This window comes from Lactuca serriola, chromosome 8 (assembly GCF_051521515.1).
Source record: "Lactuca serriola cultivar US96UC23 chromosome 8, Lser_US96UC23_V15, whole genome shotgun sequence".
Lineage (NCBI taxonomy): Eukaryota > Viridiplantae > Streptophyta > Magnoliopsida > Asterales > Asteraceae > Lactuca > Lactuca serriola.
In genome coordinates this window covers 71645749-71668778 of record NC_136415.1, presented here as the reverse complement: position 1 = coordinate 71668778, position 23030 = coordinate 71645749, and the positions used below count along the sequence as shown (strand labels likewise).

Below are 23030 nucleotides of genomic sequence, written 5' to 3'. Positions count from 1 at the left end.
ACGGATTTTTCTTATTTTCGATTTTTCGGGCACCAAACGTCGTTTTTTTCGCTCCGTTTTTTTCACACCTCTACTATACATGGCTATCTATATTTTCACCAATTTGTAGCTATTAATATCGTTCATAAAGTCGTGTGCCCCTTCGGGATCAAGTACCTGTTTCATTGTTTAGCATTGTAATGTTTATACTATTCACCAACTTGTGATGGATTATGTTTGTATATGTATATTTATATACATGAATGAGTTGTGGTATATGTGTACATGTATATGTGCATGTATATGTGTATGTATACGTGTTTGTGAGATGTATGTGTACATATTCATAAACATTATAGTGTTAAACCATTAAACGAACAATGGATCATGTATCTGCACGCGACTTTATCAATGATATTAATAGTTATAAGTTGGTGAAAATATAGATAATCGTATATAATAGAGGTGTGAAAAAAATGGAGCGAAAAAAACGACGTTTGGTGTCCGAAAAATCGAAAATAAGAAAAATCCGTAGCTAATCCGTAGCTAATTAGCTACGGATTTTTCTTATTTTCGATTTTTCGGGCACCAAACGTCGTTTTTTTCGCTCCGTTTTTTTCACACCTCTATTATATACGATTATCTATATTTTTCACCAACTTGTAGCTATTAATATCATTCATAAAACCATGTGCACATACGAGATCCATTACTTGTTTTTTGGTTTAACACTATAATCCATTGCTCATTGTTTAACACTATAATCCATTGCTCATTGTTTAACGTTGTAATGCATACATATACATATACACACATACATATACATAAGCACACACATACATACTTATACAAATATACATATTTCCCATAATTATCATATTTTTTCATTATTTAATTTATACATTAAACGTATATTATTTTAATTGTTTGTTTGTGTGTTAACCACATTTTTAATTTTTTTTGAATATTATTATTATTGAAAAAAAAATAATGAAAAAAATAATAATAATAGTGAAAAAAAAGTTTTAAGACTTGAATATTGAAAAGAAAATAATAATAATAATAATAATAATAATAATAATAATAATAATAATAATAAGCACACATACATACGATATATAAAAAAAAACTTTTAAGACTTGATTAATAATAATAATAATAATAATAATAATAATAATAATAATAATAATAATAACAATAATCGAAAAACGAAAGTGCATTAAAATTAATAGGAGACAAACTCAGCAAGGATGTGGCATACCCGGCCAGATGGTAATCGTGTTGCTTAGTTATGTAGGAGACTCGAGTTCGATTCTTACCCCGCCCCCTTTTTTTTATTTTTCCAGAAACAAAATAAAAGCAATTGGAGTCTAAACATTTAAGGAAGTGGCATACCCGGCCGGTTGGTAAGACTATTGGTTTGATATTTGTGAGACTGGAGTTCGATTCTTGCTGCAACATATTTTTTTTTTTTATTTTATTTTATTTTTATTTTTTTTTTTCTGGCCGATGTCTGTAATTTATATTCCCCTTTTCTCCCCCTTTTCTGTCTTCCCCCTTCTCGCATCGCCTTACAAGAACAAAAAAAAAAAAAAAAAACCACGCTACAGCATCGCAGCTCCCCCTCTCTCTCTCTGGTGGTCGACGCCCCTTCCTCCTGCACTTTTCCCGTCACCGCCGGTGCTTCTTCCTGCTGCGTTTTCCCGTCACCGAGCCAAAGGTAAACAGTAGTTTTTTTTCTTTTTTGTTTCTTTTTAAAAATTACTTTGTTTTAGGTGTAATTTTGTTGAATGTGAACTAATAAGGTTGATTTTTTTTGTTGAATATGAGGTTTTAAGTTGATTTTTTTGTTGAATGTGATGTTTTAGGTTGATTATGGTGTTTAAGATTTGTTAAAATTACTTCCTCCTGCACTTTGTTGAATGTGTGGTTATAGATTTGTTAAATATGAAATATAGGTTGGATTTGAGGTTTTAGATTTGTTAAATATGATATATATGTTATAAGAAAAATGTTAAGTTAATTTGTTAAATTTGTTAAAAATGTTAGTTAAATGTTTATATATGGAATTTTAGTTAATTTAAAATGCATATTATGATATTGATCATTTGTTGAAATGTTATGTATCGTTAGTCATACATATTAGATTAAATGGGATGTTACACTATTATATTGAAATGTTATGATTCTAATTAACATTTTTAAATGGAAATGTAGTTTTAGATCAAAATGTTGTCTAATAGAGAATGGATGTACACGAAGAGACTTGATAGTCGTCGTTTGTTTAATCCGCAATGGCCACATTATGTCAATTTGTTTTTGGATTTTGCTTACACGAACACAACAAACATCCAACGTATTATTAGGGAAGGGGTGGAAGTTTTTGAAATTAGATGTCCGTGTGTGAAATGCAAAAATATTTATTACCACCCGAGAGAATCAGTTTTTAACCATCTTATTGCCCGGGGATTCATGAATGGTTATTCACTATGGTATTTACATGGCGAAAAATATCCAACACTAGAGATTGGTCAATGTTCAAACCCTGAAACGGGTCAACACATTGAATGCGAGTGATTTTCATGCCTCATTGTTGCCCCTCATCATACGAGATGGGGAAAAGTTAGTGTTTTCATCATTTAAAACTTAATTTCTTGGTGTTATAATTATACTTATATAGTTTTTTCAATACTGTAGGTTTGGGGATCAAAAAATCCACAGCGCGTGTATTCATCTCTTTTGGGAGAATTTAGATCATCCGTGGGCCCGGTTCAGTGATATTCCAAATGAGGCTCTTCTACAGATGTTTTCGCGTTTCGGGGTAATATATTAAATACTTGTTATTGTATCTTATACTCATTTGTTTTTAGTTTGTATTTTTAAATTTACTTGTTATCTTTTACAGACAATGTACAGGTGGCATTCACAACAGAATGAGAACATATTTGATGCATTCAAGTGTGTCCTCAAGGATAGATACAGAGATAGGATGAAAGGTATCAGGAAACAATCTGCCGACATGGCACGAAATGATGGGAAACCCCTCCCCCTAAAGTTTTGTAGCTACTATGATGGGATGCATAACTACCGCCCCGAACGCGTACCGGAGACTGTGTGGCAACGTTTGTGTGATGTAACGGATATGATACATTATTATTTTCTTGTTAAGTTTTTTATTTCTTATTATATTATTGTACTTATATATATATATATATATATATATATATATATATATATATATATATATATATTCTTTTCACAGCATTGGTCCACAGAGAAGTGGCAAAAGAATTCAAAAATCGCTCAGCAGAACCGCAACACCGCAGATTCTAGTGGGTCAACAGCAAGACACACTGCGGGTAGTATAGGATTTGACCAGCACCGTAGGAAATTAGTAAGTATCACAATAATAAATTTATTATTCTTATTTTGTTATAACACTAACTACATTAATTGTACGTTGACTTTTATGTAGGAAAAATTGATGGGTAAACCACCCACACAATATGATGTTTTCGTGCAGACGCATGGCACCGCCGAGTCAAAGAAAAAATATTTTGAGGGAAATCATGAAAATATTGAATATTGCTCGCAGACGGCCAAAGAAGCACTAGTAACTTATCTTTATCATTTATGTATATTGATTGTCTCATTTTTGTGTATGACAATCATGTTTTTTGTAATTTGTAGGAGGGGTATCTGCATGGGTTGGTCAACAAATTTGGTGAAGATCCTTCAAATCGTAAGGATGATGTAGATGTATGGGAGGAAAGCCAACTTAGAAGAAAAGGAAAGAAGAAGGGTGCTATCTATGGGATAGGAGCATCGGATATACATTTTTTGTTTTTAGGGACTCCATCTTCCCAATCCACCAAGTCCACCCAGTCGGATAGCACACAACAAGAGGTATGTTGATAATACTAATTAAATTGATAATAAACAAAAATATGTTGCTAATATGGTTAAAAGCTAGGTAGTTTGGTGAGAATATTGATTAAATTGATAATAAACAAAAGTATGTTGCTATTATGGTTAAAGGTTATGTAGTTTGTTGATAATATTGATTAAATTGATAAAAATAAATATATGTTGCTATTATGGTTTAAAAGTAAAGTGTATTGCTATAATTATAAACTAAAATGCATTGTTACAATAAACTAAAATAAATTGCTATTATTGTTTAAGTATTGAATTGTGTCACCATTTTTTAGGTTGATAGGTTGCGTGCACAAGTTTCTGTCATGGAACAACAACAACAACAAATGAAAGAACAAATGGAGATGGTTATGAGGATGATAAATATGTCTGGAAATCAACCCCATGGTCCCCCCGATAATCCACCCGAGGACAATTGATAAGTATTTTGGAACAATTGAATTTGTAAACACTTGTATTGTTTGCTTGTTTTGTTATGTCTAATTTGTATGGTACTTGAGACATTTGTATGGTATTTAAGACAATGGAATTGAATGTGTCAAAGTTGGTATTAGGGACATTTTTTGGTGTATTTTGGACAAATTGAAAATGGAAATTTTTAAATTTTTAAATTTTTTTTTTTTGATAAAATGAAATTAGCTACGGACTAGCTACGGAAATCCGTCGCTAAATAGGTCTGTAGGTATTCCGTAGGAAGAAAGTCAATTTTAGTCAAACTTGAGTTCTGTCGTTAATCCGTAGGAAATCCGTAGCTAAACAGTTCCGTAGCTATTCTGTAGGAAAATACTTGCGTAGGTAATCCGTAGGAAATCCGTAGCCATGCTATTCTGTAGCTATTCCGTAGGAACATACATCCGTTGGCAATCCGTAGGTATTCCGTAGCAATTACCGGCCGTAGCTATTCTGTAGGTATTATACCTACGGAAATATCCGTAGGTAAAAATTTTCCACGGGCATTTATGCTACAGGGCATTTTCCGTAGCAAATCTGTAGGTATCGCCTTATACCTACCGAATAGCTACGGATTGTGCCGTAGCTATTACCCTACTTTTCTAGTAGTGTAATTCCAAACTTGCACGTTTCATCCCTAAAAGACAATTTTATTACGGTTTTAGTCCATACCATATTTAAAATGACCATAATACCCATGTAGTATTATTTATCATTTGAAAAAGGAAATTGAGCCTATTCTCACCAACCTCTACCTATCCCTCTCCCCGTTCTCTTTTTTTTTTTCATTAGTGTAGAACCCGCCGACAAAGTCATATGCTTTCGGCAAGCTTCAAGATACCCATGAAGTTGAGCTGCACCTCAAAAGGCACCATGAATCCAAATCCTTAATCAGACACCATCGGAGCAAGGTTACCTCCTCTATTTTGTGATAGGGGAAGCCATTGCTAGAAAGATATCAAGAACCATCAATCTCTTTCCTTCTTCTCCGTTCTCAATGAAGAACTATCATACTATTTGTTTATTCTATGTTCGAATCGGAGGCAGAGACGTTATAATCGGCGGCAGAGGCGGGCACTATCTCCGACAACATGGTTACAGAGGGTTGCATCACAAAACATTTAGCTAAAAGATAAACAAAATTAATATTTCTTCCAATTTAATTAAAATATTATATGTGTTAGTAGTAATCATAATGATCTAAACAATACCAATTTGAAGGTGACATGGAAAAGGTTAACAGTTAAACTCATTAAACATCTATACACCTCAGCTTCTTACTTTGCCCTGCCCTGTTGCAATTGGATCACTTTCCTACTTTGGGCAAAACAATGTCTATTAGTGCTCGGGTCACCTCAAGTTCCTTTTACATGTCATAGCAAGAAAAACATATGTCCATTTCATATTCTACAAATTTTGGTTTTAAATAATAAATAATCTTTTTAAATATGGTCTCAAACCTTTATTGGAGTTAAAATCATGACAATTTGCAAATTAAGATGCCATTAAAGTTAGATTTCTTAATAGTTCTACTTTGGAACTAAAATAAACTATTCAGGAAAAAACTTACCCTTGCTCAAATTTAAAGACCCATGGAGCTTCTCCTTACACAAGTTCAATCGATCCTACAATTTTCAGAAATTGATAATTAACCAAAATATAATGATAAAACATAAGCAACAAAAGCCACACCTAGATGGAGCAGCAGGTTCAGCTGTTTTGACTTCTTCAAAAATGAAATCGGCAATTTCATCTTCACTGAGCAAAGCATCCTTTCCCTCATCCAATAGTTCTTCAGAACTATCACCTACAAATGGACCTAGAAATTATGGGCAATTTGAAAATATCTCAAAAAAGCAATGTGTTTCATTGCAATCATATCAAACAATAAGCTTTGGTGTATTTATCATCCCCAAATAAAATATGCGTCAGCTTCTCCTTAGCGATTCCACTTCTGTCATATTCCTCCTCACAAAAACCGCTGATGCTCCTTCCACTACAAATAAAATTAAATTTAGTGGCACAGAAAAAGTGCCACTAAAAACCAAAAATGTGCCACTAAAGACTCCCTGGCAATCAGCAGCACAAAAAAAATAGTGCCACTAAAAGCGCTGCCACTAAAGACTTTTAGTGACACTTTTTGGTTGTGTCGTTGCAGCCTAATTGGGTTTTAGTGGCACTTTACAATTATGCCACTAAAGCACTTATAGATTTTAGTGGCACTATTTTTATGTCACTGTTTAACTGCAAAAATAATTATTATTTTCATGCTTTTAGTGGCATTTTTTTTAACAAAAAAGTTATATTAATAAATTAAATCTTATTTTTTTTATTTTAAATGAAATATAAAATAATAATAGGACAATTAAAATAAAGCAAAAACAAAATATCATTACATCAATTCAAACTTGTCTAAAACAATAATTTCAATACATTTAAAACATAACCGTCTTCAAAAAAAAGTTTAATATGTCTAAATGTTGTGCAAGTACTCAAAACATAAAACTATTGAAATAAATACTTGTTGGGAAGAAACATGAAACTTCATTGACCTCGAACATTGTATAATTGCTTATCTCGTTCACTTAGTTATGATTGCTTTCAGATGAGGCTCATCGATTTCCTAAAGGAGAGGTATTAGGAACCATAGAAAGATTATCAGGAACTGAAACAAATGCAGAGTAGTATTGTCACTAATATATAGTGTAATACTAAAATAATTGTTAATTTATATTTAGTTACCTCTAAGTTCAAATTGTTAAGCATTCCAAATAAGTTTGCATTTGGAATATGATCCTTGACAATGTTGAAGAGAACGTTCAATGCATTTTGTGTACAAGCTAACCCATCCTTTAGTTGTTCAACAGTTTGTGATCAGTAGAACATGAAGCATTGTTATCTTTTACAGTTGGCATCCTTCCTACACATCGAATGTACCCATGTTTCTCCAGACCCTTAACTTTAGAGTAGTCATCATTTGAATAATCATCTTCGGTCTGTTATGTGTTTGTAGAGTCACTTGAAACAACTTGTAAAGAAGTCTACGAAAAAAAAGTTATAATAGAAGTTTTTATGAGTATGCAAAGTTATTAATGTTGGTAAGAAAAGCAAATCATCATTTGGAATTTTATATAGAAAACAGAAGCAGTTTCATTATGATTAAACTTCATTGATTATGGTGTATTAGTAATCTGATATGTCAAAAGAAGGCACTATAAATGATGAAGTTATACTCAAATTTTGAAAACAAAACATTTTAAGCAATATAAAATTTGTTAATACAATTACAAATTATGCTAGGGTATCCATATATTAAGGATATTTTTTATTTTTGTAATAGATATTATAACAACTACTAATTGGAATAAGCCTCAAAACAAAACTAATGTAGCAAAACAGTGTCCAAGAAAGAAAGAAATGAACGTAATTGAATTCTCCTTGATTTCATTCCACAACAGAATCGTACATATACAGGGCGATAGCTATAAAATAGAAAATTACAATCTTCTAATTTTGGAGCAATATTTTGGCTAGGTAATATATTAAATACCTTAGAAATATACAACTAATAATAGAAAACTAATATACAACTAATACACCCCCTCAGTCTGAGCAAGAGGAGACCGGAGGCAAAGACTGGATCGAAAACGAGTAAATAGTTGACGCGGTAGGCCTTTTCTGAAGATGTCTACATACTGAAAATCTGATGGGATGTGAAGAACTCTAATGTCACCAATGCGAACTTTTTCTCTTCCAATATGGATATCGAGTTCCACATGCTTTGTACATTGGTGTTGCATCGGATTTTCAGACAAAAAGACTGCAGATATGTTGACACAATAAACAATGGTTGCTTTGCGAGTTGGGACAAATAATTCCAGAAGCAAGTTGTTTACCCAACTCGTTTCAGCAACAGCATTTGCGACCCCACGATATTCAGCTTCGGCGCTTGATCGTGATATAGTATGTTGTCTTTTTGACGACCAAGACATCAAATTTTCCTCAAGAAAGAAACAATAACCCGAAGTAGATCGTCAGGAATCCAGTCCCCCCCCCCCCCCAAATTAGAGTAGGCGATAAGTTGACTCGATTTTGAGGGAGAGATATGAAGACCAAGTTGAATAGTGCCCTTAAGATATCGAAGAACTCGTTTTAGGAATTTGAAGTGGGGTTCCCGCGGGGCATGCATAAATAGACATATTTGTTGTACCGCATACGTGAGATCAGGTCTAGTAATAGTGAGATACCGTAAGGCACCCACAAGTTTGCGATATAATGTTCCATCAGCTAATGGTTCACCACTAGATGCGCTCAATTTTGGCGATGTATCAACTGGTGTGGCACTTGGTTTGCAATCAGCTATGTGAGCGCCGGACAGAATGTCAGCGGCGTATGTTTCCTGAGACAGGAACAACCCGCCATTTTGGCGTTTCACATGGATCCCAAGAAAGTGATGAAGAGCCCCCAAATCAGACATACCAAACTCACAAGAAAGTGTGGCAATGATGTTGGTGAGTAGCTTGTCAGAAGAAGTGGTGAGGATGATGTCGTCAATGTACAATAGTAAATAGGCCATTTCATTTCCTTGTTTATAGAAAAAGAGAGAAGTGTCACTAACGGTGCTCCTGAAGCCACACTTAGTGGTATAGGTGGCAAATCTATCGTACAACGCGCGAGGAGCCTGTTTAAGGCCATATGATGATTTTTGTAACATGCAAACATGATTAGGATAAGTGGCATCTCTAAACCCCCATGGGTTGATGCATGTAAACAGTCTCGTGCAAGTCCCTGTGAAGAAATGCATTTTTGACGTCAAGTTCGTGTATTGGCTAACTCCAGGAAACTGCAAGACTAAGCACCGTTCTGATTGTGGTTGGTTTAACCACGGGACTAAAAGTCTCTTCACAATCAATACCAACTTTTTGACATTTTCCACTAACGACTAACCGAGATTTATACCTTTGTAGATTGCTATTGGCATTGAATTTATATCTAAATAGCCAAAGGCACCAAATAATATTAGCATTGGAAGGCCGAGGTACTAACTGCCTGATGTGGTTGTCCATTAAGGCTTGATATTCTTCGTGCATGGCGTTACGCCAGTGAGGATCAAATAGGGCCTTTAGGTGAGAAGTGGGTACAGGTGAGATGGTGTGAGATGCAGAAGTATGGAGATTAATGGGTTCCCGTGGTTTTAGTGAACCAGACTGGGAGCGGGTTGTCATGGGATGAGTGTTGGTAGGTGGGGGGAAGGGGGTCGTGATATGATAGAAAGAGGGGTTGGTGTTGATATAGAGGTTGGGGTGTTACTAGAGAGTGGTGTAGGCGAGGGGCTGATAGGCTGGGCAGGAAGTGGGTTTCTTATAGTGTTTGAAGCGGTGGTAGGGGTGGATGAGTGGCAGAGGGGGAGGGGGTGGTGGTGGTGGTGGTGGTAGCGGTATGGAGGGGGTGAGTGGTGTGACAGACGATGTAGATGAGGTGGGGATGTTAGGTCTAGGATCAAATAAGGTGGGAGATGGGGTAGACTCGAGGAAGGAGTAGTCTATGGGTGTGGATATGGATTTATTTGCGATAGGAAAAGAGGTTTCATCGAATGTTACATGACGGGATAAAATTATCTTTCCCGTGTAGAGGTCAAGGCACCGATAGCCACGAAAATGGGCCGGATAACTGAGATAAACTCAAAGTTTGGCACGAATATCTAATTTGTGTGCTCGAGTGGAGGTGGTGTTGGGATAACACGCACATCCAAACACTCGTAAGTGGCCATAGTCAGGTTGGCAGAGGTAAAGAGCTGACATGGGAGTGTGAAAATTGAGGAGCTTAGTCGGGAAGATGTTATGGAGATAACAGGCCGTATGTAGAGCCTCGACCCAGAAATGTGGTGGAAGAGATGCATGTGTAAGAAGTACAAGCATGATTTCGTTAAGTCTTCGAATCATGTGCTATGATTTCCCATTTTGTTGGGATGTTTGAGGGCAAGAAAACCAGAAGTGGAGGTCATTCATGTCAGCGAACGTTTTGAAAGAATGGTTGTCGAATTCACCCCTAGATGTAACATCCCGAAATATCAGGGGTAGAGTTGAAGGGCTAAAAGAGTAAATGATCAAGGGAACTCGGCGAGTCCATGGGTGGTACTCGGCGAGTAGAGTCGCGATTTGGTGGCGTGTTAAGTGGCCGACTCGGCGAGTAGGCGCTGAGTGGAGAAAACCCTAATTCTCGGGTTTTAGCCCTATATAAAGAACATAACATCCATCCCTCAGCCTCTTTACTCATCCTCAAGTCCAGAAACCCTTAGCCTTCGTGTGTGAGTGATCATATTGCATTTGGAAGCTTGGAGAAGCAATTGTTGAGGAAATCTTGAAGGGTAGGAGGCTTGGAGCAAGGGGCTTTGCTTGGATTCGAGTTCCATTGCAGTTGGGGCGTTCTTTTGAGGTAATATCTCGTCCTTGGGCTGTTACTCTTATGGATTCATCATTTTGGGGTTTGTGGGGAGCTTATCTTGGGATGTTTTGGGGTTTGGAGGTTAGATCTGAGGTTGCTACCTCAGATCTGGAAGGGAGAAGATCTAGAGTGCATGAAAGTCCCTGTTTGTGAGTGGTTGATGGAGCCATCTTGTCCCAAACCCAAACCCTAGAGTGAAAATGCATAGATCTCTTTGGATTCACGTAAAGTTTGCCACTTTACATGATGGATGGGTTGTAGGAGGCTAGATCTATGTTTTGGATCAATTGCATGGCCTGGAGTGCTTCTGTATGGATTCAGACCGGTGGTACTCGGCGAGTTACATGGGTAGACTCGACGAGTTGCTTGAAGATGAGCTGGAACTCGACGAGTTGGAAGAACAACTTGGCGAGTTGGATGAAGATGGCCTGGAACTCGGCGAGTTGTATGAACAACTCGGCGAGTAGGTTGAAGATAGCCTTAGACTCGGCGAGTCTGTTCTTGGACTCGGCGAGTCTTGTCGAAGAGTCCCAATATTTTCTGGTTGAGTCGAGAATCGACGAGTCAAGGGATGACTCGGTGAATTGTGGACGAGTGGACTCAGAGTTGTTGGACTCGGCGAGTCTCTGGGTGACTCGGCGAGTTAGGTCGCGGATTGAGGGAAGTTCTGAGTATGGGGACTCGGCGAGTCATCGGGTTGACTCGGCGAGTAGAGTCAGTCAGGGGTTGACTTTGACCTTGTCCAAAGGTTGACCAGTTGTCTTCCAGGGGTATTTTGGTAATTAAGGGTATTTATTGAGTTGAGTGTTTTGGTGTTCAGTGGAGGAGTTCGTGTCGGAGTTCGAAGCAGCGGGATCTTATCCTTTCAGCCGGCCGTTTCGAGGTGAGTTATCCTCACTATATCAACAGGGTCTACGGCACCAAGGCCGGCCCTTATCGGATTGAGATTCGGGTAGTTGTTGTTATGTTGTTGCTTTGATATGTTTGCATCCTGGTAACTAGGATGGTATATGTTAGAGACCTGATTAAGATCGGTATCCTGAGAGATAGGGTGATGTTATGCTAGTGACCGGTTAGGTCAGTATCCTGGTTAGGATGATGATATGTTATGTGATCTGTTTGATCTGCTTGTTGACTGTGAATTGTTATATGTTTGTATGTTTATGTGCACACGGTTGTTTGGACTGGAGTTGGGTTGAGGCGGGTCCTGCTTTGTGCTGTAGGCCAAGATACCCAAGGCGGACCGGTTGTCCCGAAGGCCCAGCGAGCGGTCCGGATAGGCTGTAGGCCCCAAGAGGGCGGACCAGACGTGCCGAGGCTCGGAGAGTGGACCAAGCCGACTGAAGGCCCGGTGCGGGCGGACCAGTCATACTGTAGACTCAGAGAGTGGACCAGGTGGATTGAAGGCCCGGTGCGGGCGGACCAATCACACTGCAGACTCGATGTATGTGGTTAGATTCGGAGAGTGGACCAGGTGGATTGAAGACCCGGTGCGGGCGGACCAATCACACTGTAGACTCGGGGGATATGGCTAGACTCGGAGGGTGGACCAGGTGGACTGTTGGCCGGTGCGGCGGACCAGTCCCACAGTAGACCCGAGCTGCATGGCTGTTCTGTGATCGGATATGTTATGGCATGTTATGCGTGTATGGTATATGTGGTTGGTATTTTGGGGATATCTCACTAAGCTTTCGGGCTTACAGTTGTGGTTTTATGTTTTTCAGGTTTTTCAGGAGACCGTGGCAAGGCGAAGGCGTGATCGTACCGCTCCTCATGATTTTGTAGTAATGTGATTCTGGGAATACGCTAAATGTTTTGTATTGAAAACCTTTTTGTAATGATTTAATGGAATCGAGTTGTTTTTGAAAAATTTAAACTCGGTTGTATTTTTCGATCGTCAACAGTCAACGGTCAACTTTGACCGGACTCGGTGAGTGCACTAGGGCGACTCGGCGAGTCTATACGTGTTCACTGACTCCCTAGGATCCTTTCCTGACACGTCGAGTACACCCCCAACTCGACGAGTCCCACCTGGCAAGAATCGCGGGGCCACCACGACTCAACTCGCCGAGTCTCAAGAACAACTCGGCGAGTTCCAGCTCGACTCAGTCCACCTGTCAACCCTCTCTAACTCTCCCTGACTCACTGAGTCAACCCTTAACTCGGCAAGACCACTCGCTGAGTGGTTAAGGACAATCTTCATGCTACTCGCCGAGTCTGTTCTTCGGACTCGGCGAGTCCATGCCATGCATTAGGCATCAACTCAATCTCGCTTCTGAGGTCAGATCCGCTCCAACAACTCATAGATCTGGCCCTCCCAAGCACATTCATCACGTAAAGTCACAGTCTTGGCTACCATGCAACGCCTACAAGGCTTCTTTTGAAGAAATGACCTCTAAAATGGCAACCTAAGTCTCCAACTCAAAAGGAAAGACATAAAGCATGGCATTTGGGACTCTCTGGACCTACTAAGGTCCAGATCTAGGTACCATATCCCCATGGGACCTCTCACACTCCAAATACAAGGCAAACAAGGCATGAAGAAACCCTAGATTTGACCATATCAACAAAAACACGAGAATAAGCTCTGAATGATACCTCAAGTAGCCTCCTCTGTCGAAATGGAAGTAGATCCAAGCTCCCCAACTCTCCTAGCTTGACTTTCCCCTTCCTTTCTTGCAAACACACACAAAATTGGTGAATAATGGCCTCTTATCTCACTCACAAGAGCTCTCAGCTGTTTTGGTGCTCTCAAGGTCAAGGTAGCCACAATGGAGGGGTTTAAGGTCCTTTAAATAGGGCTCAAGGCCAGGAAATTAGGGTTTCATTAAACAGCGCGGACTCACCGAGTCCATTCCTTGGACTCGCCGAGTCCAGGCGCGAACCCGCGTCCAAATCCGCGATCATACTCGGCGAGTCTAGGCTCCAACTCGCCGAGTCTCCTCACAAATTAACAAAATAAATAAATGAATAATACCTGGGAATCCGGGTTGTTACACTAGTCACAGTGGAAGGCTTTGATTGGTATGTTGAATTGGGTTTTAATGTATTTTCGAAATGTTGAGAATTTTATGAAGGTTTCAGACTTGAACTTTAATGGAAATACCCATGTGTATTGGGTGTAATCATCCATTAAAACCATGTAGTATTTATATCCAGTTTTACTTGTTACAGGTGAGGTCCACAAGACACAAGAATTATATCAAAGACTTTAATGGAAATACCCATGTGTATTGGGTGTAATCATCCATTAAAACCATGTGGTATTTATATCCAGTTTTACTTGTTACAGGTGAGGTCCACAAGACACAAGAATTATATCAAAGGGAAATATAGTAAAAGATGTAGAAATAGAAAAAGCTAGACGTTTATGCTTGGAAATTTGACACGCATTACAAACTAAAGTTCGACAACGTTTATTACATGGAATGATTTTATTTGAACTAAGAAAATCCAAAACAGGGAGGCCAGGATGACCCAAACGATCATGCCAAACATCTTGAGCACTTGCGTACAGAAAGGTGGAACCCGGGACCGGATAGGTGAGAGGATAAAGTTGACTGAAGCTATTGTGGCGAGATATCATCCGGCCCGTCTGGTAATCCTTCATAGAAAACACATATGGATCAAATCCAACAGAAACTTTGTTATCAATTGAAAATTTTCTAACAGAAATAAGGTTTTTAATGATATTTGGGATGTAATGAATATTTTTAAGGTGTAGGTCTCGGGTGGGTGTTTGAAAAGATGAGCGACCTGATACTTGCACTAGCACACGAGCACCATTTTCAACAAATATCGAACCAATTGGACAAGATAACGAGCGATTTGAAATTTTACCTTAGTCTCCAGTAAGGTGATCATTGGCTCCCGAATCCATGTACCACTGTTCAGCGGGTTGTTCCAGATTCATTTCTTGAAAAGCTTCACCTATTTGAGTAGGTTCCATCGGGCCATAAGCTGTGAGATAAGCATGATTGTCTGTTGGGCCATTGGTGTGAGAAGCAGGCCTACGGGCAGAAGGAGTCCAAGTCTGGGATGGTTGACAATTTTATGGAGAGTTCCAAACTGCAGTTGTTGGATAAGGATAGGGAGGTGGGCTCCAATAAGCCCAATAGGGAGCACGGACATTTGAGGAAAACCAAGGTTGTTCATGTGCTTGCTGAACCTACTGAGACCTGGGTTGTTGATTCAATTGGTTGCGCCTTGGGGCAGAGGAAGAACTACTCTGCTGAGAATTGGGTCGCTTGCCATTGGGTTGTTGCCTTGGCGTCGGCGATTGAGTTGAGTAGATGGAGCAGAATGCACAGCATCCATGGCTGTGGGTGGGGACAAGGTCTCACGGGCTGTCTGCCTTTGGTGTTCGAGTTCCAGCTTACTCACAACCGTCTCCCACGTGGGAAGAGTCTGATTAATGTAGGCCGTTGTCGTATCATACTCAGCACGTAATCCACAAACTAATTGCACGTAATCCACAAACTAATTGAAGAACTAATCGTTGATTGTTGACAGGGCAGTCCACATCATTGAGTCTGTCACCTAGTTCCTTAACCTTTTGACAATATGCTTCGAGGGATGGCATGGATTTCAGAGTGAGAGTGTTGAACTCGTGTTCAAGGGTTGCAACCCTTAAACCTTTATTGTTGAGGAATATGGTTTGAATGCGACACCAAGCTTCACGAGCTGTAGATTGGGTTTCAAGGACACGAGTCAGCATGTCATCAGATACCCATAAATCAATTGCAAGACGATTGCATCGATTTCAGATCATTATTCATACTCGGGATCAGTTTTGGCAGGTGGTTTCGTACCATCAATATGTGCCATGACTTTATAGCCCTTGGCATGAAGCTGGAATAACTTAACCCATGATGAGTAAGAGACCTTCAAGCCATCGAGAACCCTGACCTTGTGTTGAATATTGGCCACAGTATACACAAGGTGCATGGTTTTGGCGACGGCTGTGGATGAGGCTTCCGCCTTTTCAGACATGAGAACAGGTTGGAAAAGAAAATAATAGAGAAAAGAAAATAGCAGGAGGTGCAGATCGTGATCTGCAGGTAGTGATTTTAGGTAGAGAGCGATGGCTCTGATACCATGAACGTAATTGAATCTACCTTGATTTCATTCCACAACAGAATCGTACATATACAGGGAGATAGCTATAAAATAGGAAATTACAATCTTCTAATTTTGGAGCAATATTTTGACTAGGTAATATATTAAATACCCTAGAAATATACAGCTAATAATAGACAACTAATATACAGCTAATAAGAAAAAACCCTAAAAGTAGAAGTCCTGGAAAATAGGGAAAGAATTAACAATGGTCGCATGAAGGAACACAAAGAAAGCCACAAACTTATAAACAAATCACAAAGAGGTTGTCAGAACCACTTGTCCCAAGGTCGCCATAGAATCTTGATAGAAGACTTTGAATCACGTTTGATCTTAAATGTCTTTATACTACTAGCTTCCTCATCCCAATATTCTGAGGAATCTGTTGCGACTTTTGTTGCTTGTGGCTGATCACCTTTACTTTTCCTAGGGACAAGCTCAACCCCAACATAACTCTCACCTTTTGACGAATTCATATACCTGCTGTCCAAGGAAACTGATATCATAGTGTATAATGAATTCGAAAATCCGGTGTGTCTCAATGAACCAAAGGAAACATATCCTGTATATGTTGTGTTTTTATCAAATTCAGGCTTGATTACTTCATTAGGTTCCTGCCAAAGCTCAAATAGAGAATCTTCATCTACCTCCTGCTTGATGACTATATCAATATCCGGATATGGCATTTGGTTAACAACAACGCATATTAAGAACCCACAAAAGTCATTGTACCAATCATCTGGAAGACGTGGTGTAAATGTTCTCCCCCGAAACAGCCTACCTATAAACACCTTTGGAATCTGATGTTCAATAATGAAACTGATAAAGTAATCTTCACTGGCATTTCCCTGCCATGGAAATTAAACACAAACATTTATGATTGAGTCTATATAATAAAGATTGGAATTTAAATGGTAAATAGAGCCAAACCTGGATCATGGAATCTAGTAATATGTAACCAAAACATTTGTTCCCACGCCGAAGTGAGACTTTCCACAACCATTTGCAGTTTGAAATATCTCCAAAGCTTTCAAGTGACTTACAACCATCCGCTATAACAACAGCTATACTTGATGGCAGCTCTGACAATTCTACAAGGTTTTTGCAGCATGAAACATCAATACATTTGAGCCGAGGAAGTCGCAAGGGACTAAAATTCAACCGTGAAAATTTATTTCCTGATAGATCGAGTTTTTGCAAGTTGGGTAACTCCCAAATAGCAGAGCTCATGCTTTCATCTCCTAACCTGCAGTAGCTGAGATCCAACTCTCGTAAGTCTCTCAGAAAAAACTGTAACCCTATGTTGTTCATGTTGTTTTGAGCTAAAGGCTCCTGTGAACACCATTCTACACCAGGAATATTGCTGCAACAACACCTCCAACAATTAACAAAAAAGTTTGCACATGATTCTATATAAGATGCAACTTCTTTCCTTCTATTATCCAAATCAAGACGTGGTAAATTCTCCATGTTCTCTTCTTGGATCTCTGAGAACTTAAAAAGTTTGCTGCACCCTGTGAATGAAAGGATCTCAAGTTTCTGTAGTCCGGGAATGGGTGGGAACCTTTTAAGACTGGAACAACTTGATATGGATAAGGAAACAAGCCTTTCCAAGTGTCCAATCGATGGATGAACTTCTTCTAAATATAAACATCCACTAAGAACGAATTTTTCAAGATTTGGAAGTCCATCAAAATCTGGTATTGTGATTAGGTTACGCAAACCCAGAAGTTCAATTGTCTTCAAATTTGGTAGCAACTGTTGTATACAAGTGCAAACCAGTCAAAATTTTGGCACGCATGCACACACATACATACATACATATATATTATTATAATTACACAAAAACCTAATTTCTTCCATGTGTACATGGAAATCATTAGTGAAGTGTTTGTTTAATTAACAATCTAAAGATCTCTTACTAAAAGCAAAATAATATGATTTATATCAATGTCTTATAATGGTTATCAATCAACAAAAATATAGCTTTAGTAAGGTCTATCATTCATCATCTCTTTTTTTACATCTCTTAATTAAATGGACAATAAGAATTACCTTACAACCCTCCCAAAGTTGTCTTTGCAAGCTGTTATTCAATCTTAGACAGCAAAGCGTCTTTTGTGGAAAGTTACTAAGAAATGGATTTGCAAGATCACCTTCCCAATCAATCCACCTAAGGTTCTTAGTGTTTGCAACAATACCAGGATGATGTTTATGCCTTTGTAACTGATCCTTACTGCTGTATTCAAATCTTATTGCTTCAATCATATCAAGCTCCTGTGATAGAGGAACAAATTGGTGTGAGGGTTGAGTTAAAAGTGTTTGTTTATAAATACATGATAATCATGCAAAGCTAGTTTAACCACTACCGTTGTTGCATCCATAGCACATATCTTAAAAATATCTTCCTTCTTCCACAACCTACTATGTTTTTCAGGATTGTTAGGGTGTTCCCCTCTGACAATGTGGTGTCCCATTTCTTGCACCAAGTCATGCATATCAAACAATCCATACGAAATGGTTATGAGAGCCTTTTGTATCAACACCTTCACTCCTATAACAGGATGAAAACCACAAGCCTCAAGGATTCTCATTGCCTTATCTTTATCATCCCTCCTAAAGAAACACGCAATATCAAGGAACAATTCTTTCTCAACCGGTTTAAGCCCATCAAAGCTAATCTTTAGCTTTTCCAGAATATCACTATCTGGGATCTCTTTCAGTCTGGCTAATGCACTCCTCCACTCATTGATGTCTTTGTCACGCAGAAAAGAAGCAAGAACTGTAAGTGCTAATGGAAGTCCACCAGCATAAGACACCACTTCTTTTGAAAGTTGCAGATAATCTTCCACAGGTCTGTTATCTTGGGGTGCATGTTTGCAAAAAAGCTTCATAGCCTCGTCACTATTTAACAAGCTAATATTGTGCATCACATTTACTTGGTGTGCAGCTAATAAATGCTTATCACGGGTTGTTATAATTATTAGACTTCCTTCACCGAACCAATCATGTGATCCTGCCAATGTTTTTAGTTGGTCAAGGTGATCGACATCATCTAGAACAATCAACACCTTTTTATGGCACAACCTATCCTTAATCATGCATCTTCCTCCTCCAACATTGTTTACTCCCATTTTTGAAAGAATCTCTCCTTCCAACTTTCCCAAACCATACCTGCTTGATTCCTCTCGAATATTTTGAACAAAGCAGCAACCATCAAACTGCCTACAAGTTTCATCATATATGGAAGAAGCAAGAGTAGTCTTACCACCACCCCCAACCCCCCATATTCCAACCATGCGCACACCACCTGACCCAACTTGTAACTCCAATCTCAAAGCTTGCAAAGCGAGACCCCATTCCGATCAGGTTTTCATTTTCACTTGAAGTTACTCGATGCAACTTCTGCGAAATTTCGGCAACAATTTGTTTGATGCCTTTTGATTCATGCCTACACATCGGATTTAGAAGGATAATTAACATACACACTTTGACAAAAGAGGCACTTGTTTCATCTTCCATGCAGTGGCAGAGCTTCAATCTTTCATTCGGGGGGGGGGGGGGGGGGGGGGGGGGGGGGCAAAAATATAATTTGTATAAAAATTGGTAAACAGGGGGGGCCATAGTCAAAATTTTATATTTTTGGACCTAATATGTATACAATTAAAGTGTGGGGACTATTAATGCCAAAAAAATCAGGGGGGGGGGGGGGGGGGGGGGGGGGCTGTGGCCTTTATAGCCATATATAAGCTCCGCCCTTGCTTCCATGAAATAAAGAAGAAAATTACCCATTGGCAATGTGCTTGGGTTCCCATCCAGAAATATTACTTGCATCCACAAGTGCTTCTCTCCAAGATTCAACCTTGGTTTTGTTCTCCAACTCATGTTTAGCAAATGCTTCTCCGTACCGCTGTTTTTGTTTTCGTATTTCAGAGGGATCCACGTCATAAAATATAGGCATAACTATTTGCCCTTTTGTATCCCTACATTTCATAATATGTGCAAGTTCATCCAGACACCAGGATGAATCACCATAGTTTTTTGAAAATACTATGATGGCTATTTGTGATTCTTTGATAGCCTTCATAAGGGATGGGTGGATTGATTCTCCTCGGGGAAGTGTTTCGTTGTCTTTGAATGTGTAGATACCTTCTTGTTCAAGAGCTGAGTAGAGATGACCCACAAATGTATTGCGAGTATCTTCTCCTCTAAAGCTAAGAAAAACATGGTACTTCCATGACTGAGAAGAAAGCGCCGGAGCCGATGGAGAAGATGATGATGATGCCATCGATGTGTTAATTACTTGAGAATTGAGATAGAATGTAAGTGGTTTGAGCACCTCAACGAAAAGAACCTCGGAGAGATGTGAGTTTCCAATAAAACCTGTTATCATGTAGGAAAATCTCGTAAGAACTCATAATTGAACAAATTACCATATAGAAAATCTCATAACTACGTACTCCTTACACATTTCTTTTTCATTTTGTTGGTCATAAAAAACTCCTTTGAATGTATAATACCAGCTACAATTCGAAGATAATGTGAGTTAGTTTTTCCACAATCACATTATAGAAACTAATATTTTACTCAATATTCTAAATTTGAGATTTTTCTTAAAATAAGTGGAGGAAATTTCACAGCAAAACCAAACTTAAGCAAACTCCCTTTCTCAACTCTTTACTTTAAAAGCTCATAATTCAATTTCTATACGATTTGTTCCACAGCTTGACTCTTTTCTCTTAATTCTCTAGATCGATTAACCACATAGTGAGAATAATGAGAAAGTAATTTTGTTTGCTGTGATGGGAATGGAATCTCAAAGTAATGGAATGAATGAGGTAATAAAATTGATCATTACATTTCATAGTCATGTTAGGTTGGTTGAAAAAATGGAATGAGTCATTCACACATGTCATTAGATTAAAAACTAAATAAAAATTAAATTGATCAATAAAAAAGTGTTATTGTATTTAAACAAATAAAGGTATATCCTTAAATAAAATACATATAAGCATATTTCATTTCATTTAACTTATGTTCTATGTGTATTTCAAATAATAATATGTGTGTGTGCGTGTATATATATATATATATATATATATATATATATATATATATATATATATATATATATATATATATATATATATATATATATATATCAATTACAATATTGTTTAGAAACTCAAAACTAGCATGTAATCAAAAAATATATTTATAAAAAATATAAATGCCAAAAAAATAGTTTAATTAACATATTAAAATTTAATAAGAAAGATTAGTATTATTGAATATTATATGAATAAAAGTAATTTATAATTAAAATATGTCATTCCATTCCCTAAAAGAACGAGAAAAAAAAAAAAAAAAAAAAAAAAACACCCCTCCACCATGCAATGAAAATCATGCAAGAAGGAATTGCATTCCATGAGATAATGCTCCATTCGTTCCTTTGTGCCAAACAAACATGATTTTTGTTCATTATTCTGTAATGCTCCATCCCATTTAGATTGTACATTCTCAAATTTGCAAAAAAGAAAGCCTTAAGTATGATTTTTTTCATATTATACGTATTCATGTAGAAAAAACATAACTATACACGAGAAAAAGTTTAACTAAACATTATATAAATATGTTTTTTTAGAAGTATAAATACTCATTTTTACATTTTTTAGAAATATAAATATATTTTTTAGAAATATTAATTATCTTCTAGAAGTATAGAAATGTATGTAGAAGCATATCAATCAAAAGCATGTTTATATGAAAAAAAATCATAGTTATAGTTCTAAAAACGTAAAAATACAGATATGTACTTCTAAAAAAATCTAATTATACTTCTAAAAAACATAAAAATACATATTATGCTTTACATAGCCTTCCAAGAGGACATCACTAATTAAGTCACTATATTATAACTTTTACAACGATACCATCTACTAAAATGCACACTCGTAACCATCATTAAGTATTAGTCTATTGATTTACTATCATTGTATAAACATACAACACGAATATATGCATTTCAAAATGCTTATATTACGAACTTTTGCTTTCCCACCGACACATATAACTTGTATCTGATTTAGAAAGTTAACTTGAAATCACCAAAACGTCCCAACCATAGATCCTCTGCCTATGTTTACATTTTCATCACTAACCAGACTCCATTTGAAACACCACAGTTGGTAATCAGTAATTGACTAATCATTGATCCAATTATAATGTTATGTACTTATCATGAGTTTCCTAAGTATTTGGTGCTTAAACGTAGTAATACACAAATTCAAATAGTGGCAAGCATACTTGTATTTTCTCAACAAACACAAAGCAGCGCACAAGGGACCAACCCCCTGTTTCACTTTCTTTTAGTATCCACAACACATACACACATCATTAGACTCGTTTTCCTCCAAATTCCATTCTTTTGTAACATACACAACACCATATTAACTTCACAGATTGTTTAATTTGATCATCCAACCACACTAATTCCAAAATTTCACAACTTTGACTAAATTAGGTCAAAATAGGTTTCTCACATTCCGGATCGACATTTTTTAACTATTTGATAAAATTTACTCAATAAAATATATAAAACTTCGTTAACACTTCCATTTCTTTCTTGGTAACTTATAGTATAATTCATCAATTTATCAGTTTGAGGAACGTACCTCAAATTCCCAGCAACACCAAACTTTAGCTGAAACTCTTTCTATCTCTTTACTTTGCGAGATTATACTTCAACTTCAATAGCATTTATCCTTAATTTATTCTTTCAACTTGGATCGATTTGAGTAGGTAGCTACCGTTCACTCTGTTTCTCCCAGTTCTTCGGATAGACTAACGAGGTAGTGAAAACAATAAGAAAGTGATTATAATCTGTTATATATTTACTCAATTTTCAGAGTTTCATTATTAGTCATCACATTTCTTCATACTATCACCTCCTAACCCTTAAAATAGGGATATTTACAAAACTAGTCACATAATTTGGAAAATATAAGAAAATGATCTGATTTTTGGGCATTTGCAAAAATAACCATTATTTTTGGAAGAGAAATTAAACATCCTCCTAATTTTTGGACATTTGGGATTTCAAT

General features: G+C 37.4%; 1 protein-coding gene and 1 pseudogene across 2 annotated transcripts; one reads left to right on the top strand and one right to left on the bottom strand.

Moving 5' to 3' along the window:
* Positions 1 to 1450: 1450 nt before the first annotated feature.
* On the top strand, positions 1451 to 4474 carry LOC145071362 (uncharacterized). The gene is made up of 7 exons (XM_079018263.1): positions 1451 to 1699; positions 2677 to 2800; positions 2885 to 3112; positions 3242 to 3373; positions 3455 to 3592; positions 3670 to 3885; positions 4191 to 4474. Exons 2-7 carry the CDS (start codon positions 2783 to 2785, stop codon positions 4332 to 4334), a joined length of 876 nt encoding a protein of 291 aa, XP_078874389.1. The 5' UTR covers positions 1451 to 1699; positions 2677 to 2782; the 3' UTR covers positions 4335 to 4474.
* Positions 4475 to 15568: 11094 nt separating this feature from the next.
* LOC145067903 (TMV resistance protein N-like) lies at positions 15569 to 22768 on the bottom strand (annotated as a pseudogene). Its single transcript, XR_013688903.1, has 7 exons — positions 22602 to 22768; positions 20395 to 20450; positions 19716 to 20310; positions 18297 to 19378; positions 17983 to 18204; positions 16858 to 17685; positions 15569 to 16775 (listed from the first exon to the last, which is right to left on the bottom strand). The product of XR_013688903.1 is annotated as a TMV resistance protein N-like (transcript).
* Between the last annotated feature and the right edge of the window lie 262 nt (positions 22769 to 23030).

What these genes read in the sequence shown, in the direction of transcription:
- LOC145071362 (XM_079018263.1), top strand. An exon ending in TGTGGCAACGTTTGTGTGAT is followed by an intron (nt 3,113 to 3,241) that starts GTAACGGATATG and finishes TTCTTTTCACAG; the next exon opens with CATTGGTCCACAGAGAAGTG. An exon ending in AGACGGCCAAAGAAGCACTA is followed by an intron (nt 3,593 to 3,669) that starts GTAACTTATCTT and finishes TGTAATTTGTAG; the next exon opens with GAGGGGTATCTGCATGGGTT.